At 53.2% G+C, this 20,984-nt stretch overlaps 8 protein-coding genes across 8 annotated transcripts; 3 read left to right on the forward strand and 5 right to left on the reverse strand.

Annotated features, from left to right (window-relative positions):
- Positions 1-1,567: 1,567 nt before the first annotated feature.
- Positions 1,568-2,931, reverse strand: QC761_109685 (uncharacterized protein; the record flags this gene model as incomplete). The annotated part of the gene is made up of 4 exons (XM_062874259.1): positions 1,568-1,748; positions 1,813-2,456; positions 2,517-2,653; positions 2,709-2,931. The coding sequence occupies 4 exons, from the start codon at positions 2,929-2,931 to the stop codon at positions 1,568-1,570; spliced, it is 1,185 nt and encodes a 394-aa protein (XP_062737376.1).
- Positions 2,932-5,111: 2,180 nt separating this feature from the next.
- On the reverse strand, positions 5,112-7,200 carry ALG6 (Glucosyltransferase-like protein; the record flags this gene model as incomplete). The annotated part of the gene is made up of 2 exons (XM_062874260.1): positions 6,696-7,200; positions 5,112-6,640 (listed from the first exon to the last, which is right to left on the reverse strand). Exons 1-2 carry the CDS (start codon positions 7,018-7,020, stop codon positions 5,112-5,114), a joined length of 1,854 nt encoding a protein of 617 aa, XP_062737377.1. The 5' UTR covers positions 7,021-7,200.
- PALC1 (pH-response regulator protein palC) lies at positions 7,140-8,992 on the forward strand. Its single transcript, XM_062874261.1, has 2 exons — positions 7,140-8,480; positions 8,546-8,992. The coding sequence occupies exons 1-2, from the start codon at positions 7,287-7,289 to the stop codon at positions 8,804-8,806; spliced, it is 1,455 nt and encodes a 484-aa protein (XP_062737378.1). The 5' UTR covers positions 7,140-7,286; the 3' UTR covers positions 8,807-8,992.
- On the reverse strand, positions 8,959-10,887 carry QC761_109710 (uncharacterized protein). The gene is made up of 2 exons (XM_062874262.1): positions 10,546-10,887; positions 8,959-10,486 (listed from the first exon to the last, which is right to left on the reverse strand). Exons 1-2 carry the CDS (start codon positions 10,795-10,797, stop codon positions 9,521-9,523), a joined length of 1,218 nt encoding a protein of 405 aa, XP_062737379.1. The 5' UTR covers positions 10,798-10,887; the 3' UTR covers positions 8,959-9,520.
- Positions 10,888-11,125: 238 nt separating this feature from the next.
- On the forward strand, positions 11,126-13,400 carry MOB2 (Maintenance of ploidy protein mob2). Its single transcript, XM_062874263.1, has 4 exons — positions 11,126-11,291; positions 11,962-12,308; positions 12,370-12,481; positions 12,534-13,400. The coding sequence occupies exons 1-4, from the start codon at positions 11,269-11,271 to the stop codon at positions 13,066-13,068; spliced, it is 1,017 nt and encodes a 338-aa protein (XP_062737380.1). The 5' UTR covers positions 11,126-11,268; the 3' UTR covers positions 13,069-13,400.
- A 701-nt stretch (positions 13,401-14,101) lies between these two features.
- On the reverse strand, positions 14,102-16,445 carry MNR2 (CorA metal ion transporter; the record flags this gene model as incomplete). Its single annotated transcript, XM_062874264.1, has 2 exons — positions 14,102-16,139; positions 16,207-16,445. The coding sequence occupies 2 exons, from the start codon at positions 16,443-16,445 to the stop codon at positions 14,102-14,104; spliced, it is 2,277 nt and encodes a 758-aa protein (XP_062737381.1).
- Positions 16,446-17,079: 634 nt separating this feature from the next.
- Positions 17,080-20,040, forward strand: LSP1 (lipid-binding protein). The gene is given in 6 exon segments (XM_062874265.1): positions 17,080-18,134; positions 18,206-18,263; positions 18,367-18,500; positions 18,558-18,741; positions 18,794-19,919; positions 19,938-20,040. 5 exon segments carry the CDS (start codon positions 18,078-18,080, stop codon positions 19,450-19,452), a joined length of 1,092 nt encoding a protein of 363 aa, XP_062737382.1. The 5' UTR covers positions 17,080-18,077; the 3' UTR covers positions 19,453-19,919; positions 19,938-20,040.
- Positions 19,854-20,533, reverse strand: QC761_109745 (uncharacterized protein; the record flags this gene model as incomplete). The annotated part of the gene is given in 3 exon segments (XM_062874266.1): positions 19,854-20,095; positions 20,114-20,192; positions 20,336-20,533. 3 exon segments carry the CDS (start codon positions 20,531-20,533, stop codon positions 19,854-19,856), a joined length of 519 nt encoding a protein of 172 aa, XP_062737383.1.
- Between the last annotated feature and the right edge of the window lie 451 nt (positions 20,534-20,984).

The raw sequence follows: 20,984 nt of genomic DNA on the forward strand, positions 1-20,984 counted from the left end.
ACCCGGGCTTCTGCCAAGTAACATGAACACCTACTACCGAACAGGCCGCCCCGAGCCACCGGTATCTTTTTCCCTCATCGGATCGAGTCCCTTGACCTCTCCTTGTCTCCCATGTGGCAACGGCGAAGCCGCGCAAAGGAAGCAGCTCAACTTTCCACGTGTGATCTTCAAGACCATCGCCGACAAATCCTGCCAACTTGATGACCTGCCAGGAGGGAGGCAAGATCTGATGTCAGTGAAACAGACCAAAAAGAGATCAAAGTAACACGAACCACAGTCCAGACAATATGCCCAACTTATACACCAGATCATCCTTCAAGAATAAGCGCCCATATCAAGTGTTGGCCACATAGTCTAATAGAAACGAAACATGATTGTGCCATGACCACACAGCTACCGGTACTAAATTCCGTCGGGAAACAAGAACATCGGGCTTACCACGCCGTTGAAAAGAGGTCTGACTTGACCCCCAAAATAATCTGTAGCCAACCAGAGGGTAAGACTACCGCACCAAAGTCCCGTTTAGGAAGGCCGAGATGGGGGTGGGGGAAGTCCAGTACACACACCTCACCTCCATCAGAAAGACAGAACAAAAACGCCTCACCCGCGATGTGAAAAGTGGGAGAGAGGCGAGCCCGTCCGCCCGTCAACTTCACATATGCAATTCATCGTGCTCCTGTGTCTTCAGCGAACACATCTAAGCAGGTTACTCACCTCACAAGTTAGGTGTACGCTAGCGAAAGCCAAGAGTTCTTGATTAAAAGCTCAGGTACAGCCGTTAGTGACTAGCTGAAGAACCAAAATCCCACCTAAATAGCCTGATAGACTTGCAGTGCTTGCGTACACACACATCCCCAGAAATAGCCCTCCCCCTCCCTTGCTCCACTTCGGCCAAACTCCCCAGATTTCTGGTTTGAGAAGATCAATAGGCGATTCAGCGCGGCTATTTCATCTTCTGGAGGGTAAATGTGCCGTATTGGCACTTATATAATCACGCAACTAGACAAACATCCAGATACGCACACTCCCAGCTGATGTACGCTCGGCAGTGCTGGGCTCTGCCATCCCAGATACAACCTCGCAAAGGCCTGATCAGCGACCCTCCTCCCACATCCCACCTCGTTTGCCTCCCCGCATCCCACTGGCTTGGGCCAACAGCCGGGTCGGATTGGGAGGTGTGAGATTGGGGATGCAAGGTACGGGCTTCATCTCAATTTTTTTCGTCAATGTACCTCATCGTCAAGAGATGAGAATAACTCGCTCGTCAGGGGTCAGCATCTTTGACGGCCCATTCGGCTTGCCTCATATTTTACAGCTCAAGCAGCTCATCCAACGATGTGATGGTCGTGTAAATTTGAACTCATGTAATTCAAAGACTCGAGAGTCATCACGGTGTATCAAGCATGGAGTAACCAAACACTGGAAATCTATATTCAAGCCCCTAGAATAAAATCATAACCAAGGACGCCAAACCCATGTCTCAATCCCCACATTTCCCTTCCAGTGGTATTTACCCACCTACCCAAGATTATATACCAAGCAAAAAAAAAAAAAAAAAACACAATCTTTACTTCCTCCCCCAAGTATCCCCCTCAGGATACCTCGGCGGCGGGCTCCCCGTCACCCCCTGGCCACCGCCACTATCCAACTCAGCAGGCGCCTGCACCGGCACCGGCACCGGCGGCGGCGGCGGTGGTGTATATCCAAAAGGAGGTAGATACCCCGGCTGCGGACTCGCATGCGCAGAACTACATCTCCTTGTTAGCAACCAACCCATCTCTCACCACATCAACACTCGAGAGAAATACTCACCGATGCCCAAGCCCATAACTCCCCTCACTAAACCCCGTATGCTGCTGGCTGACATACCCCGGGTGCGCACTCCCCGGCGGGCTGCTCCCCATCCCGGCATGGTATCCTCCCCCTCCACCGACAACCGGACTCCCATGTTGTCCAAACTGCCCATAAACCCCCCCATCACCAAACCCAGGAACGGTACCACCCCCCCCCGGACTCTTCGGATTATAACTAGCAGCCTCAGCCATACTATTCCCCCTCCCCGCCCCAGCAAAGCTCTTCCGATAAGCCTTATCAAACCCACCCCTCCTCCCACACAAGTACAGCAACACGGCCGCCAGTACCACAACCGCCGCAGCCCCAATCGCAATCCCCGCTATCGCTCCCGGCGCCAGCCCCCCTCCCCCATTGTCGTTGTCGTTATCGCCACTAGGAACAGGACTCGTCGTCGGACCGTTCTTAGCACTCTCAGTAGGAAACGGCTCCCCCGGCTCCAACTGGAGCTTAGCCTGACTGGCCAAAGCAAGCTGGGCGTCAAACGTGGCCGTGGAGTTCGGGTTTATGACTCCGATCATCTGCCAGTCGGTGCAAGAGTTTGGAGCGGCGCAGTAGAAGAATATGGGGAGGGTGTCGTTCACGCGGACTTCGTAGGAGGGGGGCTATACAAAAAGGGGGTTTAGGACAAGATGGGGGATCTAGAAGGGAGGGGGGAAACATACCGGATTGAGAATAGCCTGCGGATTAAACACCCCCGTCCAGAACCCTTCCGTGTTTCCGTTCACGTATTCGTAGGGTATGCACGGGAAGCCGAATTCTGCTCGGGAGACGCGGTGGCCGCCGGGGTAGAAGTTGAACTCTGCAGAGACAACAGCGTTAGTATATTGTTTGGACAAGGGAGAGGGGGAACGGACTGATGATATCCCCAACATTGGCAGTTGTTTCCTTTGGTGTAAAGGCGTGCCCCTCAAGACCGACAGCTATTGTTCTTGTTGCTAAGGGGGTTGAAGTCGAAGACAGATCGGAAGCTGTTGGTGTCGGGGTTGGGACGACTGATGATGTTCTCAAATAGGTCAACTGAGCCATTGCTGTGGTTGAGAACGCAGCCAAAAGGCTGCGAGTATGTAATGAAACCATCTTGTGTGCTGATATATACTGGTGTATGAACACCAGGTATATGTAACTCTCCGTGTTGCAAGAAAAGAGCACAACCAGAGCCGGTAAACAACCGCGGGTAAAACGGGAGGGGGCTTCTGCCTTAAAAGGTTTCCCTCCTCAACTGCTGACTGCTGCGCATTTGAAGCCACAGACAGCGGTGGGTGGGTGGTGGTGTGGGTGTGGGCTATCTTCCCACTCGTCGAAAGGCGTAGCAAGATCAAGGTGGGGAGAGAAGAAGAAGAAGAAGAAGAAGAAGAAGAAGAAGAAGAAGAGGGGGGGTGTGCAGTAAGTCTGCCTGACCTGGTGGCAAGGATGTCGGCACCAGGGCCTCTCGATTACTGACGAGCGAGCCTTGTCCTCACTCGCAGGGAGCTGAGAGTATGTGCTTGGTGAAGTCAAGATGCAGAACCAAATCACGGCAGCGGACCACAAACCTCCTATATTTGGGGCAGCCGACCATTATGAACAAACCACCACCACAGATACCACCACATCAAATCGGGTGTCGCCATCACCCACACAGACAAAGAGGCTCAAAAAGTCGGATCACGGCTGCTGCCCCTGTCCCGCGCCAAGTGGAAGACAAGAAAACGTGGTGACTAAACAGTCACAAAGAATCATCACACAAAGGGGTTTAGACTGATGTGGCGGAATAGCAACATCAGGATAGCCTTGGCTGGAATCCCCCCATCTCCTACTGTCTCTTTCGAGATTCGAAGCAAGCCCAAAATCTGACGTGCCTGTTGTGAGCAGCAGCAGCAGCAGCAGCCAAGATAGTGAGATCCCTTCCTGCCAAGGGGCCCTCTTCATGGCCCGACAAAAATAAACAAATAAAGACATAAAAAGGCTACCAACACTCGTTGGAACCCCACCCCCAAATCTCAACTGTTTCGTCTATTCTCTCTTCTGTCCCACAGAACCAAAGGCGAAGAACCTCCGAGTAACCTCAAACGGCCCTTTCAAATCCGTGGCTTGACGTCTGCAGTCTTCCAGCTCGCAGTTTCACCACCATACTGTCCCAAAAAGGCAGGTAAAATCAAAAGAACAAATCAAAAAAAAAAAAAACAAACGTCAGCAGAAAAGTCCAGCCCACTGGATGGCCGCCAAGGAGGGACGACAGATCCAGTGGAGCTGCCAACTTGCCAAGAGCCCATCAGCCGATACGGATCCGCACATAGGGCCGCGAGATGCTCGAGGAAATCCACGATTGGTCAGAAACATCACGACCTTCCCCACTCGAAGCTGGTCCAATCGTTGCCAAGGTCTGGCTCTTACCGTGTTGGGGATAGCTCTGTGAATCCCATCCTCAGCCCTGGGAGCCCTGTAAACTTTAAAGGAACCCTCAAGAAGATACAGAGGCCGGCAGTTGCTTCACACTCAATACATCGAGACGGTATTTGGGAATATTGGACATATCGTTTGATTGTCTATGTGTATCGCATTGTACATGCCACGGATACCCGAAGCCGGCTGATGTTGGACTGGAGGCGGTTGACCATCATGTCATCCTGCGGTGAATATCATCGCCTAACCGAACTGTTGGTCCTGCCTGTGGCTTATGCCCGTAGGAATTGCCCTTCCTGCGCCGTCAGATAGGATGGTTCATCGATTTTGCTTGTGCTTCGAACAAGGGGATTGTGCCAAATTAATGCCCAATCTCAGCATGATAGCTAACCACAATATTGTTGGAGTATGGATATTTTGCTCTCATCGTCCCGTCCCGTCCACCAACCATCTCATGGCCAAAGCAGCAACAGCCGTCGGGAGCAGCACTGGCAAGGACTTTTGGCTAGCGTCGTGGTGAAATCCGCCAGTCTGGATCCCTTGCGCCATCCCCGCCTTTGGATACTGTTCCCCCAACGCCAAAGTCCGAGCCCTCCACATGTCGAAGAGGGATCCGGAGACAAAGTGCGACATGCCAATTGAGTCGCTGTCGTGGCATATTCCATGCCCCGGGTTGTTGAAGCCTCAACCCTGCCACGGTGAATGGCCGAAGAACGATGGGGATCCTTCCGCTGACAGTTGGTGAACAAAGCGTCCCGATTGGTTGTGAGGGATGTTTGTTTCCCGAGCTTTTCGACATCGAGATATGTATATCAAACCATCGGTGATGGCCGTCCACATATTCAAGAAATCGTTGACACTTCACTAGTGCTGATCTAGTTTGTTTTGGCCTTGCTCCTCTTGCCCGCCAAGGCCTGGGGCAAAATGTCACTCTGCAACACCAGTCTGCTAAAGCACCATAGATAGCACAGGGCGAAGCCAGCAGCTCCTACACCTACGTTAGCCACAACCCACAAGTCTGGCTTGTCCGAAGGCGGCTGTAAGTTAAGTTCGAGCACATGCCACATTGCCATGGCCAGGTAGAAGGCTCCATGAATCAAAGCCGTGACGATCTTCTTGAAAGATGCTTGACCGTCCAGAGTGTAGACGCTGAGCGAAGTTGGCGGTAATCCAAGAAGGTAGGCCCAGAGCAGCGTCAGTACAGCGTATGGCACGCGCAAGGCGACCCTCTGCAAAAGAGGGAACATGGTCCAGCAGCCCAGAATGTTGGCGAAACCAACCCAGGCCCTGATTTCCTTGCTCAGTCCCTGGCTTCCCGCCAGCAATAGTGTCATTGGTGCCAACGGAAGCAAGACGCTCTTTTCGTGAACCTGGTAGCTGAACAGGAAAAAACCCCAAGCGGTTGTTGCGAAGGCCAGAGGGAGGAGATCCTTTCTCGGCCGGAGCAGAAGGATCAGATTGGGTGGAATGATGGAAGCGAGGGTCGCAATCAACGACATGCGCTGAAGCAACTCGGCCGGAAGATGCTTGATCTTGACTACCACGTTCAAAGCACACCAAAAGTTGGCAACCTTGTCCTCAAACAAACCGCGGGCAAAGGGAAAGACCCGGTGGACCATCTGAACGAGCTGCTCCACGATAGGGTAGTAAAACGCCTTGGGGTCAAGATAAGCTGCCAATCCCTGGAACAATGGTAGCGGTGCTGGCTTTGACCGAATGCCCTGCTTCCACTCCTTGTAGGCACCGAGGACGAAAGGCAAAAGCAGAATAGCGAAAGCAATAACCGTAACTAGCGCAATCCTGATGAACCGCAACACGTTGATCTTGGGAGAAAAGCAGCTCCCAAGAAGGAATGCAAACACCGGGAAAGCGTAGTAGAGCGCCATCTGCTTGAACCCAAGAGCAGCAACGAAGAAAACCGCAGACCACAAGTATCGACCAGCAAGCATGCTCGACATGCTCGCCACCACAAATCCAAGCATAACGGTATTGTACTGAAAGTGGATATGATCGATCAGGATGTTCCCCGGTTGCATGAGGATGGCGGCGAGAGAAATCGAAGCCGACCAGCTCGTAACGCCGCTTAGCCTGCTGAAACGACGGACGAAGATGACGACGGCGGGGATGTAGATCAGGTATTCAGACACAATCACAGTCCCCCTCATGAATATCTTCAGGTTCGGATCATGTACACCGCGGGACTTGTAGAGGGCGAACCACGAAGGATCAATGAGCGAACCGATCTTGCCGCAGAGCCAGCTGTGGTAGGCCGTCAATGGTGGGTAATCGAGACCCCACCATTGCAAATCGTGAAAGTACCATTGCGTGATGGGTAGGTGTGTTGTAATTTCCATCCAGTGCCTCTGTGCCTCGTAGTCGCCGAACATGGGTGGTTTCTGGAAGCCTATGTAAACGTCAGTCTTCGGACAACATTTCAGAAACTGAACAGCAAACTATACCAGAATACCCCCAAAGACTAGCCGCCCACCTAAAAAGACCAACGACCATCAAGATTATGGGGAGTATCTCCCATTGCGACGCAGAGCCCCTGGCGGGCCACAAGAAAGCTGCGAGGGGGAACGACGGGGCGCGTCCTGAGGATTCGACAGAGATCGAGTGGCCGAGGTTGCTGGGCCCGCCAGCTCCTTTGGCCTTTCGCCTTGGCTTGTGAGGTGATGGCGTGTGTCCTGCCATGATCGCCGAGTCTGTGGTGATTTCAACAAGAAAAGAAGTCCAAGTGCGCGTCTCTGGAACTTTTTGGTGCCGCTGACAGCAATCTGTCATGTGCTGTGGAGCTCCAATTCGTGCCAGGTGCTCCACTTGACAGGGGAGCTGCCCGTGGGGTTTCTTGGGGAAAGCTCCAATTTCCGGTCGACAGGGGTCCGTTTGCGCCCAGCGACACGGTCCGCCAGCAGCTGCCCGTGACCTGTGATGTCACCCCTGAAAAGAGCTGCCCCTCCCCTGACGAACCCTTCGTCGCGCCTATCGTGAAGCTTCACAACTGAGTTGGTGATGTTCTATTCTCTATATATGCAACGTCTCTAACCAAAATGCCTTATCCCTTCACCCTCCCTACCACCTCCTCCTTCTCCTTCTCCTCCTCCTTCACCTGCGAATCCCACCCCTCCCTCCCCCTCAACGCCAGCACTCACCGCGGCGTGGTCCGCGACACCCTCAAAAAGTTCAAACGCTTGCCCCCCCATTCCCAATCCCCCGCCCTCTCCTCCCTCATCTCCTCCCTCCACTCCTACCTCCCCTACCTCTTTGCCCTCGACGCCGGCCTCACCCCCCACCCCTCCCACCACCACCCCGAAGAAATAACCGTAACGCTCCTGACCGCCCCCCAAATCCAATGGCGACCAACCCTCTCCTCCCTCCCCCCCATCCCCGGCCGTGAGCCCCCCCGCCTGAAAATCACCTCCCTCGAATACGACCTCTTCTTCACCCTCACCACCCTCGCCGCAGCCCTCGCCCTCCAATCCCGCCTCCACCTCCACCCCCTCTACCTAACCACCACCGCCCCCGTCGGAACCACCCAGCGCCAAACCGCCATCTCCTCCGCGACCAAATCCCTCCTCGACGCAGCCTCCATATACGACTACCTGTCCACCCGCTCCGAATCTCTTTCCTCGCCTCCCCCGTCGAACGACATATCCCCCCCCACCATCCGCGCGCTTCGATCCCTCGCCCTAGCCGAAGCAACACTGCTAGCCGTCCTAAAAGACGACCCTTACCCCGCCATCGTCCTCCAGCAGCGCAACGAGAATGACACGGAGTGGATGTACAAATCCCCCGACATTCCCAAAGTCCGCGCCCACCTCTTTGCTCGGCTCTGTCTTGCTGCTGCGGAGCACGCTAGCCAGGCTTATGCGCTGGTGAACAGCCACAAGATCAATGCTGATTTTATCAAATACCTTGATGACCTGAGGCGGACGGCCAGGGCGAAAGCCTGTCGGTTTTTCGGGATTGATGCTGAGCTGGGAGGGGAGCAGGGAAAAGGGATAGGGTGGTTGTGGGCTGGGTTGAAGGAGTTGGGTGTGGAGCGGGAAGGGAAACATGGCTCCTCTGGTAGTGGGGAGAAGGCAAAGTCGTCGTTGATGAAGGGGCTCAAAAAGGAGTGGACAGAAAGGAGGGAGGATAAAAAGATTGAAAAGGGGCTGGATTGGGGCGCGGATGCGGGGAGGTTAGAGGAAAGAAGGGTGATTGAGATGTTGGAGGGGAAGTGGGTGAGGCAGAATGATACGGTACGTTGTTTGCTGGGCGAAGGGATCATTGCAAATATATATATGGCTAACAACTTTCAAAAAAGATCATGACACAACCCATCCCACCCATCGGCCCACTGTTGGCGCAAATGCCTACCGGTCGAGAAATCCATACTGTCAAGCCCTTCCAGCCACCACTGCTTGAACCAAACGTTTTGGAGGCGATGAGAGCGCCCCCAGACAGGTCAGATGAATATGGGAACTACCCCAGTTCAGACGAGGAAACAGCTGTAGATTCCTCCATGGCGGGCGCCTTCCCCGGCACACAAGGGGAATACAGGACAGGAACACCAAATTATTACTAGCAGCTGACTGATATAATGCCATTTGGGGACATGATCACGAAAAACTATACATATTACAGAGCCGGGGAAAAGCAAGCGACCGTTCAATACCCTTTTTTTTGTAACGAAACATGATATCATTTTTGTTTTCGCCATAAAGCGAAACCTCAAGACACACCTACCCCAAAACATATATCTATGAACCAATGCTCCCATCTCTGAAAAAGCCCTAGTGATTCCCCTGTCCCGGTTTCCAAGGAGCCCTGACAGCCGGAATCTTGACTCCTCCTATCACTGTGCTGCCATATAATTGTTTTATTTTTCGCTCGACGCCGCCCTTATTGACAAAGGCGGGGCCCCTCAAGCTCTTGTTCATCCTCCTCCTCTGATTCCTCCTCTCACTTCTGTTTTAGCCTCCTTCTCCTGCTGCTTCTTTCTGATTTTGTCAAAAGCCCCCTTTTTCGTGTCAGCAGGCTTTTTGGGCCTCTTGGGCCTTTCGGGCTTCTAGTCCTCTGGTAAATCTTCCAGCTCCTCCTCTGATTCTTCCTCTCGCTTCTGTTTAACCTCCTTCTCCTGCTGCTTCTTTCTGATTTTGTCAAAGGCCCCCTTTTTCGTGTCAGCAGGCTTTTTGGACCTTTTGGGCCTTTCGGGCTTCTAGTCCTCTGGTACGTCTTCCTCCTCGGGGGTGTCAAGGCGCTCCTTCTTCTCCTCGACGGGCCTCTCAGACTGCTGCTCCTATTCGTCATCATCATCATTAACAACCCGCCTCCTGCGGCGATGAGAAGCAGCCGGGGCGTCATCATCATCCCCATCAGCATCCTCCTCCGGGTCAGCCGTCCTCTGCCTCTTCGCCCTCGGCCTCTCATCCTCATCCTCATCATCCAGAATATCCTCCTCCTCGTCATCCTCGACGACATCATCATCTTCGTCACTACCGACCAAAAACCCGTCGTCCATGTCGTAGTTGTCCGTGCGGCGCGCCCCGCTGGGAAGATCATCGTCAGAATCATATTCAGGACGGCGATGCTTCTTCTTGGCTCCGCCCGGCGCACCACGTTTCCTGGATCCTCCCGCTCCACGCCTACCCTCCAAGTCACCAATGGAAAGAGCCCCGCCCTTGTACCGACTCCCTGCTCCCTCAGAGCGCGCAGCCGCTGTCTCCCGACGGCGCTGGTTCTTTGCCCGTTCCTTCTCGGCGAGCTCAGCCTCCCTCTTCTTGCGCTCGGGGTCCTCGTTGGTGGCGATGAGCCTGCTGGTGGTGCTCTCCTTCTTGTTCATATTAAGACCTGCCACCAGGCGGTCGAAGGCGGCATCCTGGAGTTCCTCGGGAGGCTTGATGGAGTATTGCTCGGTGTAGTGACCGACGATTAACAAGGAATTGGTCGTTAGATGAGCAGCTGCCGCGTATTCATGTGCATCCTTAACGTCTTGATACGGCTCATTAGGCGGTCCGACGAGTGAGTTGGATGTGATCTCGTAGTGATCGTCTCCGATCTGGAGGGTCGTGGAACCATCGCTCCATCTGTGAATGTTGGCATTGCTCTTAAGCTTCCCCGTCTTGGGATCGCGGCGCCACATGATTGATGGGATGGGGTGTTCGGAATTGGCATTGTTGAGCTCCCACTTGGAAGGCTGCCACTCGTCGGGTTTGTATTCCACTGGGTTGAACTTGAGGAAGTTTGGTACTTTGAGGTTGTGAAGCTGTTGGTGGGAACTATTAGTGATGCATTGGAGCCATTGATACAGAGACCCATTCTTACCGTGTTGTCTTTTGATTTTGGGATTCGATGCCGGTAGAGAGGGATCGATTCGGCCAGGTGGTGAGAGTCTCTATCCTCACGCGGATAATCGTCCTCATCTTCAATGCGGTCGCGGTCATCCTCTCTGTCCGATTCCAGGTCGCGATCGCTAAGCACATTGCCCTGATCCGACATCACCTCGTCCCCCTCGTCTCCAAAAAGGTCGTCACCACCCTCCTCGGGGAGGTCGATAATATCCTCCGAGTCGGACATGATGGAGGAATTGCCTGTTGTTAATCGGGTTTCTTTGGTAGAATCGGATGGAAAACGCTGTCACGATCGAGTCTGATGACAGGTAAGGCGATCGTGATTTTCCTAACAATAAAGGAAAAGGAAGAGTGTGAAAGACTGGAGTGCGCTTGGAAGGTTTGCGGTTGCTCTCGAAGCTCGACACCACCGGCGGCGCGTTGCCGATTGGAAGTGTGGCTCAAGAACGCGCTAAGAAAATATCCGATAACGATAAGAATTGGCTTGGTTGGGTACATGTGGCGGTGCATATGGCGGGGATCCCCTCCAAGGTGGTGAGGTGCTGGCACTGTCAGGGGTCCAGGTGCTCCAGCAGCAGACCGATTCGATACAAGAAACAATTTCGTGACGGGGTTTAGTCAACGCTACATCGTACGAAAACACCTTGTTTCAACCTGTTTCCCAGACGGCTGCTCTTCAGACATACTCACACCGACAATGTCCAACCTCTTTTCTGGAATGTGAGTCGCCTCCATCCGCTCCGTCTCCTGTTCCCCGCAAACCTCCATCTCTCGCCAAAGCCCTCTCCCCCCGTCTCGGTCCAGCGAGCCCAATCTCCCAGTCCGCACCCAAGAGCGAGGCAAGAGCTTCTCAAACTCAACTCTTTTGTGTTTTTGCCCCTGTTTTTGGTTGATTTATACATCTGCCGCTCTACCAAGTGGTTGTCAGCGCTTGCTGCTTGCTGCTTGCTGTATGCAAGGGTTAGGTAGCTGGGAATGGGTTGGGCCCTGCAGTTACCATGCCGCCTCCCAAAACGTTCAGACCCGAGAACCTGGGTTTGATACAGACAACCCAGTCACATTCTCAGCTGTCGATCAAGACCACGCTGCTCACATCTCCCTCTTCATGTTTTAGATTGGGGAAGAGATGGATATAGGGGCTCTGGCTCTCAGACCAGGCAGTAATAAAAGATCCACAAGTGTGGTTTGCTGCTCAACCGGGCACCCTTGGCTTGTTTCAAGTACAAGGCTGTCTGTTTCCTTCTGGTCATCCAAAATAGTTGACACAAGGAGAAAGGGGGCGGACTTTGCTGAAACTACTTCGATCTTCTGGGCCTCTTGCATATATATTCTCCGCTCTACAACACACTAGCTCGGGTTTTAGCCGCGCTGACACATATATGTTATCTAGAAACGCCCGCTTCAGAGGCCAAAGAAGCCCAAACTCACCCGGTCCTGAACAGCAGCAGCACGCTCAGTCTCCTGTTCCTCCTCCGGAAATCCAAACACCCACTTCCACCACCTCAGTCAAGCTCCCACCACTTCCTACTTCGCCATCTCTGGCCGAGACCATCGGCATGGACCAATCAAGTGGCATGATCCCCACCGCAGAGGAGGTTTTGACCTCATATCACCTCCCCCCAACCAAGCCGCTCTGGCTAAATTGCAACTATGCAAAGCACATTGTCAAGGGTAACTTCTTGACCCTCAGTGCGAAGCCCAAGACTGTGGAGATGGGAGAGTGGGTTGCTCATCAAGGTAAGCTAGCAACATGCCATGGCGGTCAAGACAGGGGCCGTACATTGACCAATGTTCATAGTTGTTGACCACTGGCGAATGCTCGTAACATTCATCCGCCTGGTGCACGACAAGGAAGAGGATGGAACATCTATCTGCAACTCTAGAAGGTGTCCCAAGATGTCAGCCGGAGCGTAGGTGACACCCAGCAAGACCGTATCATCATCACCCACTAACAATCACCAGCAACCATTCCTTCACCTGGTTAAACTCCCGGCTCCAACCCGTCGAGATCCCAGCATACGAGTACCTCACCCTCGTACAACGATACATCTCTGGCAAAATCGACGACAACAACATTTTCCCCTGCGACCCATCCGGCGTTTCCTACGCCGACAACCCGGCCTTTTGCACCCCCGTCCCAGAATCCGGCCAGGAGTGGATCGGAAAGAGAAGCGGCTTCCCCCAGAACTTCATGGAGACATGCCAGACCATTTTTCGGCAAATGTTCCGGGTTTATGCCCATCTGTACTGGTCCCACTTTGACGACCTGTTTGCCCTGAACCTGGAGAAGTCGATGAACAGCTGCTTTAGCCACTTCATCCTGACGGCCACGACGCTCAACCTCCTTAAGAAGGCGGATCTGGAGCCGATGCAGCCGTTGATTGATTTGTGGGCTGCGCTGGGGACTTTTCCTCAGGGGAGCAAGGCTTTTGAGGTGGCGAACTTGGCGGTGGGACAGCTGTTGGTGCAGAAGGCGGGTGGACCCCCGCAGAACTAGGTAGGGGGCGGTTGTTGGTGGCTAGCGGGCTAGTAGTGGAAGAAGGTGAAGGAGAGGGATGAATATTTTGGAAGGGATTTTTTTTTTGGGAAGCATGGCATTTTTGGTGCGTGGGATTTCGCAGATACACACACACAGAGACACACACACACATCTGGGCTTGAAAGACATGGCGAAACTAAAAAGGACAAGACTGGACACAGGGTGGAAGTTGTCGTGTCGAAGAGCATCAAAGTTACGTTGCATTATATACAAAGGGGGAAAACTGGTAGTCCTGCTGAGTTGCATGAGCTAGAACATGAAGGCAATACAATCCAGATTTTATAACCATCTCAAGTGACCACTAGTTTATGTGTCATCATTGTTTGTTTATTATTCATATCATCTAGTAGGATATACGTCATGAATGATTATACAGCTTGTGCCTCTCTCTCTCTCGTCCCAATAGACATCTAGTCTCCGCTGTACACAGAGTTGCTCTTCCCTTTCAACCACCTAATGTCACAACAGCAAAAAGCTGTTCCTAACAAAAGCAAGTGGTCAAAAAAAAAAAGAAACCTATACTCCGTCCCGGCCCCTAGGTACTCCAAGTGTGTGTATGCAAAACAATTCAACCGTGCCCAACCCCTCCCACCCACCCTCTCAACCCAGTGGTATCCAAACCCCCAACCACTCTCCCCCCTCTCCATCCCCCTCGTCTTTTCAAACAATATTATAAACCCTCTTCGCAATCAAATAACACGCCAGCCCAAAAACCAACAATCCCCCGGTGATACACCAAAACCAAACCAACCCCGCCTCCGACTCCTGCCCCGGTACCAACACATTCATCCCCCACAGGCCAGTAATGATGTTCATAGGCAGTACAATCGTCCCCAGAACCGTCAACTTCCCCAGCACATCCGCCGTCTGCTCCTGCCTCTCATTCATCCTAATGTTGATCTGCGCCAAATAATTCCCATGAGACCTCGCCAAGATCCTATATCCCTTGTCAGCACTCACCACCAGCCTTGATACCTGACAACTGGAAGACTTACTTCTCATAATGACTCAAATTCGACGTCATCGTCACAATATGATCCTGAATATCCCCCAAATACAACCCAATCTCACTCCTCGGCGCAACCTCCCAATGCTCATTACACCTTTTAGCAAACCCCTTGATCACATCCGCCTTGTTCCCCAGCAACCGATACAAACTCATCACCTTCTTCCTGCAATCCCCCACCCGCCTCAGCATGTCCCTCCCCGCCTCGGCATCGTCCCCCAACTCCCTCTTCTCATTACTACTCCCGTCCTGTTTGTTATTCCTGCTACCATACGGATCCGTCGTCGCCGCGGCAGTAGTCGAGTGCAGCTGCAAAATCTCATCATCAATATCGTCCACCTCGTCCTCAATGCTCTGAATCAACGGCCCAAACACGTCGGTGATGTCGTCGATGATGGCGTAGCTGATCCAGTCCGACGACAGGATCAGATAGTCCCTCAGCTGTCGGATGCGCCGGCGGACGTTGGCAGGGTGGGGCGTCACGCTAAAGTGGAAGCTCAGCACACACTCCCTAAACACCACCACGTACATGTTCACCGGCTCCATGAAATTCTCGCTTGACTGGTCTTGGTCAAAAGACCGGTAGTTGACAAAGTAGTAATGCCGAAACAGTTCCACCTTCTCTCGCTGCTCCTGCATCATGATGTCTTCTGCTGTCAACGGGTGGATTCCAAACGCCTTGGAGATGATCTTCATCTCTTGCTCTGTTGGACTCAGAATGTCAAGCCACCAGACTGGGCGCTCGCCATACCGGATGGGCTTGGGTTCCTTTTGGGGGGTGGGGTGGAAGTTGTTGTTGTTGTTGTTGTTGTTGTTGTTGCTGCTGTTGTTGTCTGGTTGGGGGGATTTGACATGGTCAGGTACGGGGGATCGCATGCGGGAGGGGGTGTGCTCCCCAGAGTAGGCTTTTTGCTCACTGTGGTGTGATTTGGGCTCCGTCGACATCGGCCGGCCGTTGTTAGCGGATCCGGTCCGTTCTCTTCGAAGCTCGGCGAAATCCTGGTGTTGAACGTTTGCCGTTGTGCTAGTTGCGAGGGACGGTTGACGGACGGGGATTCGAGGGTCGCCGTTTTGACCAGCCAACACCTGTGATAGGCTGACTGTTGGGTCCTCGTCTTCGTCCTCGCTCTCGGAAGAATCTGACAGGATTGGGGGGTCTGGGATGAACAGCTCCTTGAAACTGCCTCCGGGCTGGACCAGTTCTCCAATAGTCTGGCTGTGAATGGTGCTTTGGAACTCTTCGTTGAAGTAGGTGAACCGGTAGGGTGCTTCCTCCTCGGCCTGAAACCAACCGCGGTGGACAGGCCGCAGTCTGCCATTGATGAGCTGGGGCTCTACCATCCTCTTCACCCGGCGCTCCTCGCTACGTCCCTCCTTCTCGACTCTACTCCATTCATTCAACAGAGCAATATCTGGCCACTTGCGGCGACGTCTCCGCGCCCGCCCACGGTAACCATGAGCATCGCGAATCCCAAGCTCGTCGTCGGCGATATCAGAAAGGCCCTCTTGGGGAAAGCACACATCCTCCTCAGCCTGCAAAGCAGCAATTGTCTTCCTCCTCTCCAATGGTGAATTGTGGAACGATTCATGGTCGTCTTCGTCATAATCCCTTCTCTGCGAATCACCGTTTTCAAGCTCGTCGCGCAGCAAAGCATCGCCGAAGCTCATATCCATGCGGTCCAGTGGGCGCATCGGAGGCGTTCCCGGCACCGATGGCGGATAGTTGACATTATAAGTATCGTTCCCGGATCCGAGGAAGCGTCTCTTGGAACTGCTCCTGCTCGATTCGTGACGACTGCCGGGACCGCTTCTTCGAAGAGTAGCTTCTCCGGACCCATAGCTCGGGAATGTCTCGCCTCGTTGGAAGACAGAGCTAGATAGGAGCGGTGCTCCTTCTCCGTCTTCCTCGCTGGTGTCTCCTCTGCTCATATGCTTCAGTCTGCTACCGCCGGGCGTGGCGAGAAGGGAGCCGCTCGCTGTCATCATAGAGGGACGTCGGGGTCGGATGAAGGATTTCTGTTCTCTATATTTTTGCAATGTTAGTGATGTCCACTGCGCAATGAGTAGTGCAAGAAAAGGGATCGGCGCACCTGTGATCTAACAAAGCATCGCTGTCGAGGCTTGTGTTGCTCGCATTACGACCAGGCCTGGAGTAGAATCCTTCACGGCCAGTGCCCATATCCTCAGGCCTATCGAGTCCGGACTCAACGTCATCGGGAGCAAGGCCGGCGAATGACTTTCTTCTAGTCTGCTTCTTCTTCTTGCCGCCCCTGTGATTCTTTCTCTTGCGTGGCGCGTGTGCCGAAGTTGAAGGCGCATTTGGTTCCATTGTGGAGGCTTCGTCGACAATGTTTCTTGTCCTTGGGGACTGTGACATGCGCTGAGGGCTGATGGATGCTTGGAGGCGGCGTGCGGCGGCAGCCTATAGCGGTGGATTCGATTGAGCTGAGCACATGAGAGGGCTGTGCCAATCGCGAGCGCCTCGTGGAGCGATAACGGGGTCAATCGGGATGGCGTTGTTAGAGGGTAAGTGTGTGAATAAGGATAAGTATCACACGACCGGTGGATGATAACTGTGATTTGCTATTCTTGTTCTCCCGGCGTGGGAAAGAGGATGACGTGAATGTCACCAGAGGCACAGGGAGAAGATGCGAAAGCAGGGGTCTGTCTCGGCAAGCCCTGGAGCTTCGTCTTGAAGATGATTGGCGCCACGTGCAGCCAGTCGAGAGAGACTTAGGTTTTCAAAGCGCAGACAATGGTTCGAGTATTTGTGTTCACTCTCTCTCTCTCCGACACTATGGTTCAAGAAATAAAATCTAGGAATAGTGTAGCTTCAAATCCGAATGGAAAACAAATAATTTCGCCGGCCGTTGGGTAACGCTTGTCCCAGGTCCCTGGTGATGTCAACGGGAGAGGAGGGAGCCGTCTGGTGGAACCCTACTTACTAAAAGCGGGCTGAGGATCATGGCTCCAGCATCTGCTTTTGGGTCGAGCTTCACTCCATGCATACTATGTGTCAAGCTGGAAGCTTGAATTGATTCAGGATGCTTGGCTCACTCGATGGTGACCACTTTTTATTTCTCTCGTCTCGGTGCATTCCGGGTAGGTAGGTGGTCATCACCATAGCTGCGAGGACTTTGATCCAGCGAAACTAGACCCGGGCAACCTACCATCTTCAATCACTTATACTGGTTTAAATAGATATATACGTGCGGAAACAACTATCAGCGCCCCGGCTCCACTATTTCAATATCTGGCCTTAACCACATATCACTGCGATACCTGAAAACTCAAATCACTTTCTCAAGATCATGGCCTCTGCCCAGACGGGTGGCTAAGATGAAGGTCCAGTGGCTAGGTTTTGGCAAGTGGCTTGTGTTGAAAATGGCCTGTGCATCCTGAACTTCTGGGTTACCCATGCCAAGCCCATCCTAACCGCAAACAACATCTGAAGATAGGGTCGCCCCAGTGTTCACCATGACAACGTCAGATCGGCTCCGGGGAGGGGAGACTCTGGGATGAAAGAATATGAAGGATTTTCCGGAGTGACCTTCATGGCGGACGCAGGAACGGAGATCTCCTGGGCCTCAGACAGCAATTGCAGCGTTGAACCCGGTATATCTGAACCCTGATCAACAGATGAAGAGAAAAGCTCGCACGGCCCTTTCCTAACCCCGGCAAACCCGCTGGCCCCCAAACTGACAAGTGCTTGCGTTGCTCACCGACGTCATTATCGCTGGCTCTCCCACCAAAGACACCGTCGCATACCTTATAAACGCAAGCTTGTTCTGGCTCGGCCTACACGCACCTTTGTTTCGTGAAACTGAACACCTACCTCCACTTCTTACTTTCAGTATCCATTACCTGAACCCGAACAATCAAACCGGCCCGTCGTCCACCCGCTGTTGGGTGCTACACTCTCACACCACCACAACACACCAACACCGCACCTCGATTCACCATGCATCGAACGTACTCCATGCGCGCCACGAGGGCGCCCACCGCCTCGCAAATCCAGGTACCACCCGCCCAGCACACGACACTCATCGTGACACTGAACCCCTCGCTGACATGGCCTCTCGTAACCAGAACCCACCCCCGCCGCCGTCGACGACCAAGTCTGGTCGTTTCTTCAAAGGAGGACTCGGTGAGCATTGCGCCCTTTCTTTTCTCTTCTTGGGACCATTTTTCCTTTGTAAATTCGTCTGGGAACTCACAAGTTTTTTTTTTGGTGTTAACAGGAGCACTAGGGCATGCTCTCAGGGGCAAGACGGCCGGCGCCTTCGGGCCCGACCTCGCCAAGAAGCTGGCACAGCTGGTCAAGATGGAGAAGAATGTCATGAGAAGTTTGGAGTTGGTCGCAAAGGAGCGCATGGAAGTAGCTGTAAGTTTTGCTCTTGAGACTCCAGCGCGAGAATCTGGCTGACGAGGTGTCACACAGCAACAACTCTCCATTTGGGGCGAGGCCTGCGACGAAGACGTTTCGGATGTCACGGACAAGCTGGGAGTGCTGCTCTACGAAATCGGTGAGCTCGAGGATCAATATGTCGACCGATACGACCAGTACCGCGTCACCATGAAGAGTATTAGGAATATTGAGGCTTCGGTGCAGCCCAGCAGAGACAGTCAGTCTTTTCGTTCTCTTTCCGAAGCACGGCATGTGTTAACACCAGACAGGAAAGCAAAAAATCACCGATCAAATCGCCCAGCTCAAGTACAAAGAACCCAACTCCCCCAGAATAGTCGTCCTCGAGCAGGAACTTGTCCGTGCCGAGGCAGAGTCCCTCGTTGCCGAAGCCCAGCTCTCCAACATCACCCGCGAGAAGATCAAGGCCGCCTACACCTACCAATTCGACGCCCTGCGCGAACACTGCGAAAAGGTGGCCATCATCGCCGGCTACGGAAAGCATCTGCTCGAACTCATCGACGACACCCCCGTCACACCAGGTGAAACCCGCGCTGCGTACGACGGCTACGAGGCTAGCAAGGCCATTATCCAAGACTGCGAGGACGCGCTCACCAACTGGGTCACGCAAAAGGCGGCCGTGTCTGCTAAGCTCTCCACTCGCGCCCGGACTCTCTCGACCAGACGCAGGAACAACATCAAGGCGCGCAGTGAGGGCTTGGACCTGTCGGGTCAGGATGCGCCGCTTAATGATCAGGATGGATGGGTTCCTGCGGGACATCACCAACATCATAAAGATGAGTATAGTGAGGACGAGGACGAGGACGAGGATGAGTTAGAGGGGAGAACGAGTCATTCGGTGCTGGGGAGTGAGGCGGGGTTGAACGGAGGGGAGACAAGGGGACGAAGCCAAGAGGCGGTTGTTGCTTAGGAGAAGGACCACAACTAGCGTTGGGGGAGGAGAGAAGTACGGGATGGGTGAGAAGCTTGGGGTTGAGCGGTGGCTGTGATGGGTGGCGGGTTTGGCCGAGATGTGAAAGGGAAATCGACCGTAATTGGTAATGATTTGAGTGAGATGGAGGACAAACAATGATGGGGTTTCCTAAGGATTTGGTGGGAGAGCAAGTTGTTGTTTCTCTTTTTCTTCTCAGGGGTGTGGTGTGTGTGTATAGTTTTAGCGTCGATTCCCTTTGCGGCACGAATTCTTGTTTTGAATGACTGATGGGTAGTTGGTTAATATGAACATTTTTTTTTTTCATTTTTTTTTTCCATCATCGTTATTTTGAATCATGTGATTTCGGCAGGTACGCTAAGTAAGGTAAGGTAAAGTAGCTAACTAATTTCTGCCTTGCGTGTTGTTGTTTGTTGTTGTTGTTGTTGTTGTTGTTGTTGTTGTTGTTGTTGTTGTTGTTGTTGTGACTGTTGCTGCTGTTTGCGCTCTGTGGCCTTGAGTTGACTGGCGAATTCTTCGACTTCGATCTTTGTGATGTATTGGCCTGGTACGACGACTAGACCTAGGTAGCGGGATGTCATATCCATGACCACTTTTTTGGACTGGGGATCTGAGCTTGCGGCTGCGGCGGCGGCGGCGGCGGCGGCGGCGGCTGATTGGAGTTGGGTGAGGGGGGGGGGGCGGTATTCGTAGGTATGTTGGAGGACGAGATTGCAGTCCTGTTGAGGGGGGGGGGGGCGGAGGAGGGGCAAGGTTAGATTCTTAGGAAAGATACAGATTCATGGTTGAGATATCATGAACGGGTAGGTAGTGTATGAGATGACGATATTGTGTGCGGGTGGGGTGTGTAATGGGAGCTTACAGAATCAGTACACTTGAAGCTCCCCCAAAACATCCTCCCGTCCGTGGTGCCCACCCTGAGGTTCTTGTTTAGGAGCGTCTGCAGGAAGTCGGTGGCTTCGGGCTTGGAGGAGGGGGTGGGGAGGGCGTCGTAGTTCATTATCGCTTTTGAGCGGCCGCGGTGGTTGTTTCGGGAGAGGGGGAAGAGGGGGGGTTGCATAACTTGAATGAGAATGAAGAGAGAGAGAGAGAGAGAGAGAGAGAGAGAGCTGGTAGGGTGGTGGGTATGGTATGGAGGGGATGTGTAACCGAGCTGCTGCTTGAATTCAATCGCTTGTTCCTGGTGGGAATGGGTGGATTTGATGCGTGAGAGTGGAGGGTGGATGAGACAGGATAGGTAGGTAATTGCTGCGCGAGGTGGAGGGGTGAGCCCGTTGGGTTGGGACGGGATGGAAGTCACCCAAAAGATGGGGGGATCCACTTTTAGGGCAGGAGATTAAAAGTATCAAGTGGGAATCGTAGGAGATGGCGAAGTATGAGGTTTACAGTTCAGCAGGGTAGCTCTCAGGAAAAGAGACTCGTACTACCTTTGGATATGCTATACAAACCTTTTCACCTAAGCGCAGTGAGGTCAGCACAAGCAGGGAAGTTCACAAATACCTTGTTCGTCG

This window comes from Podospora bellae-mahoneyi (assembly GCF_035222275.1).
Source record: "Podospora bellae-mahoneyi strain CBS 112042 chromosome 1 map unlocalized CBS112042p_1, whole genome shotgun sequence".
In the NCBI taxonomy this organism is placed as follows: domain Eukaryota; kingdom Fungi; phylum Ascomycota; class Sordariomycetes; order Sordariales; family Podosporaceae; genus Podospora; species Podospora bellae-mahoneyi.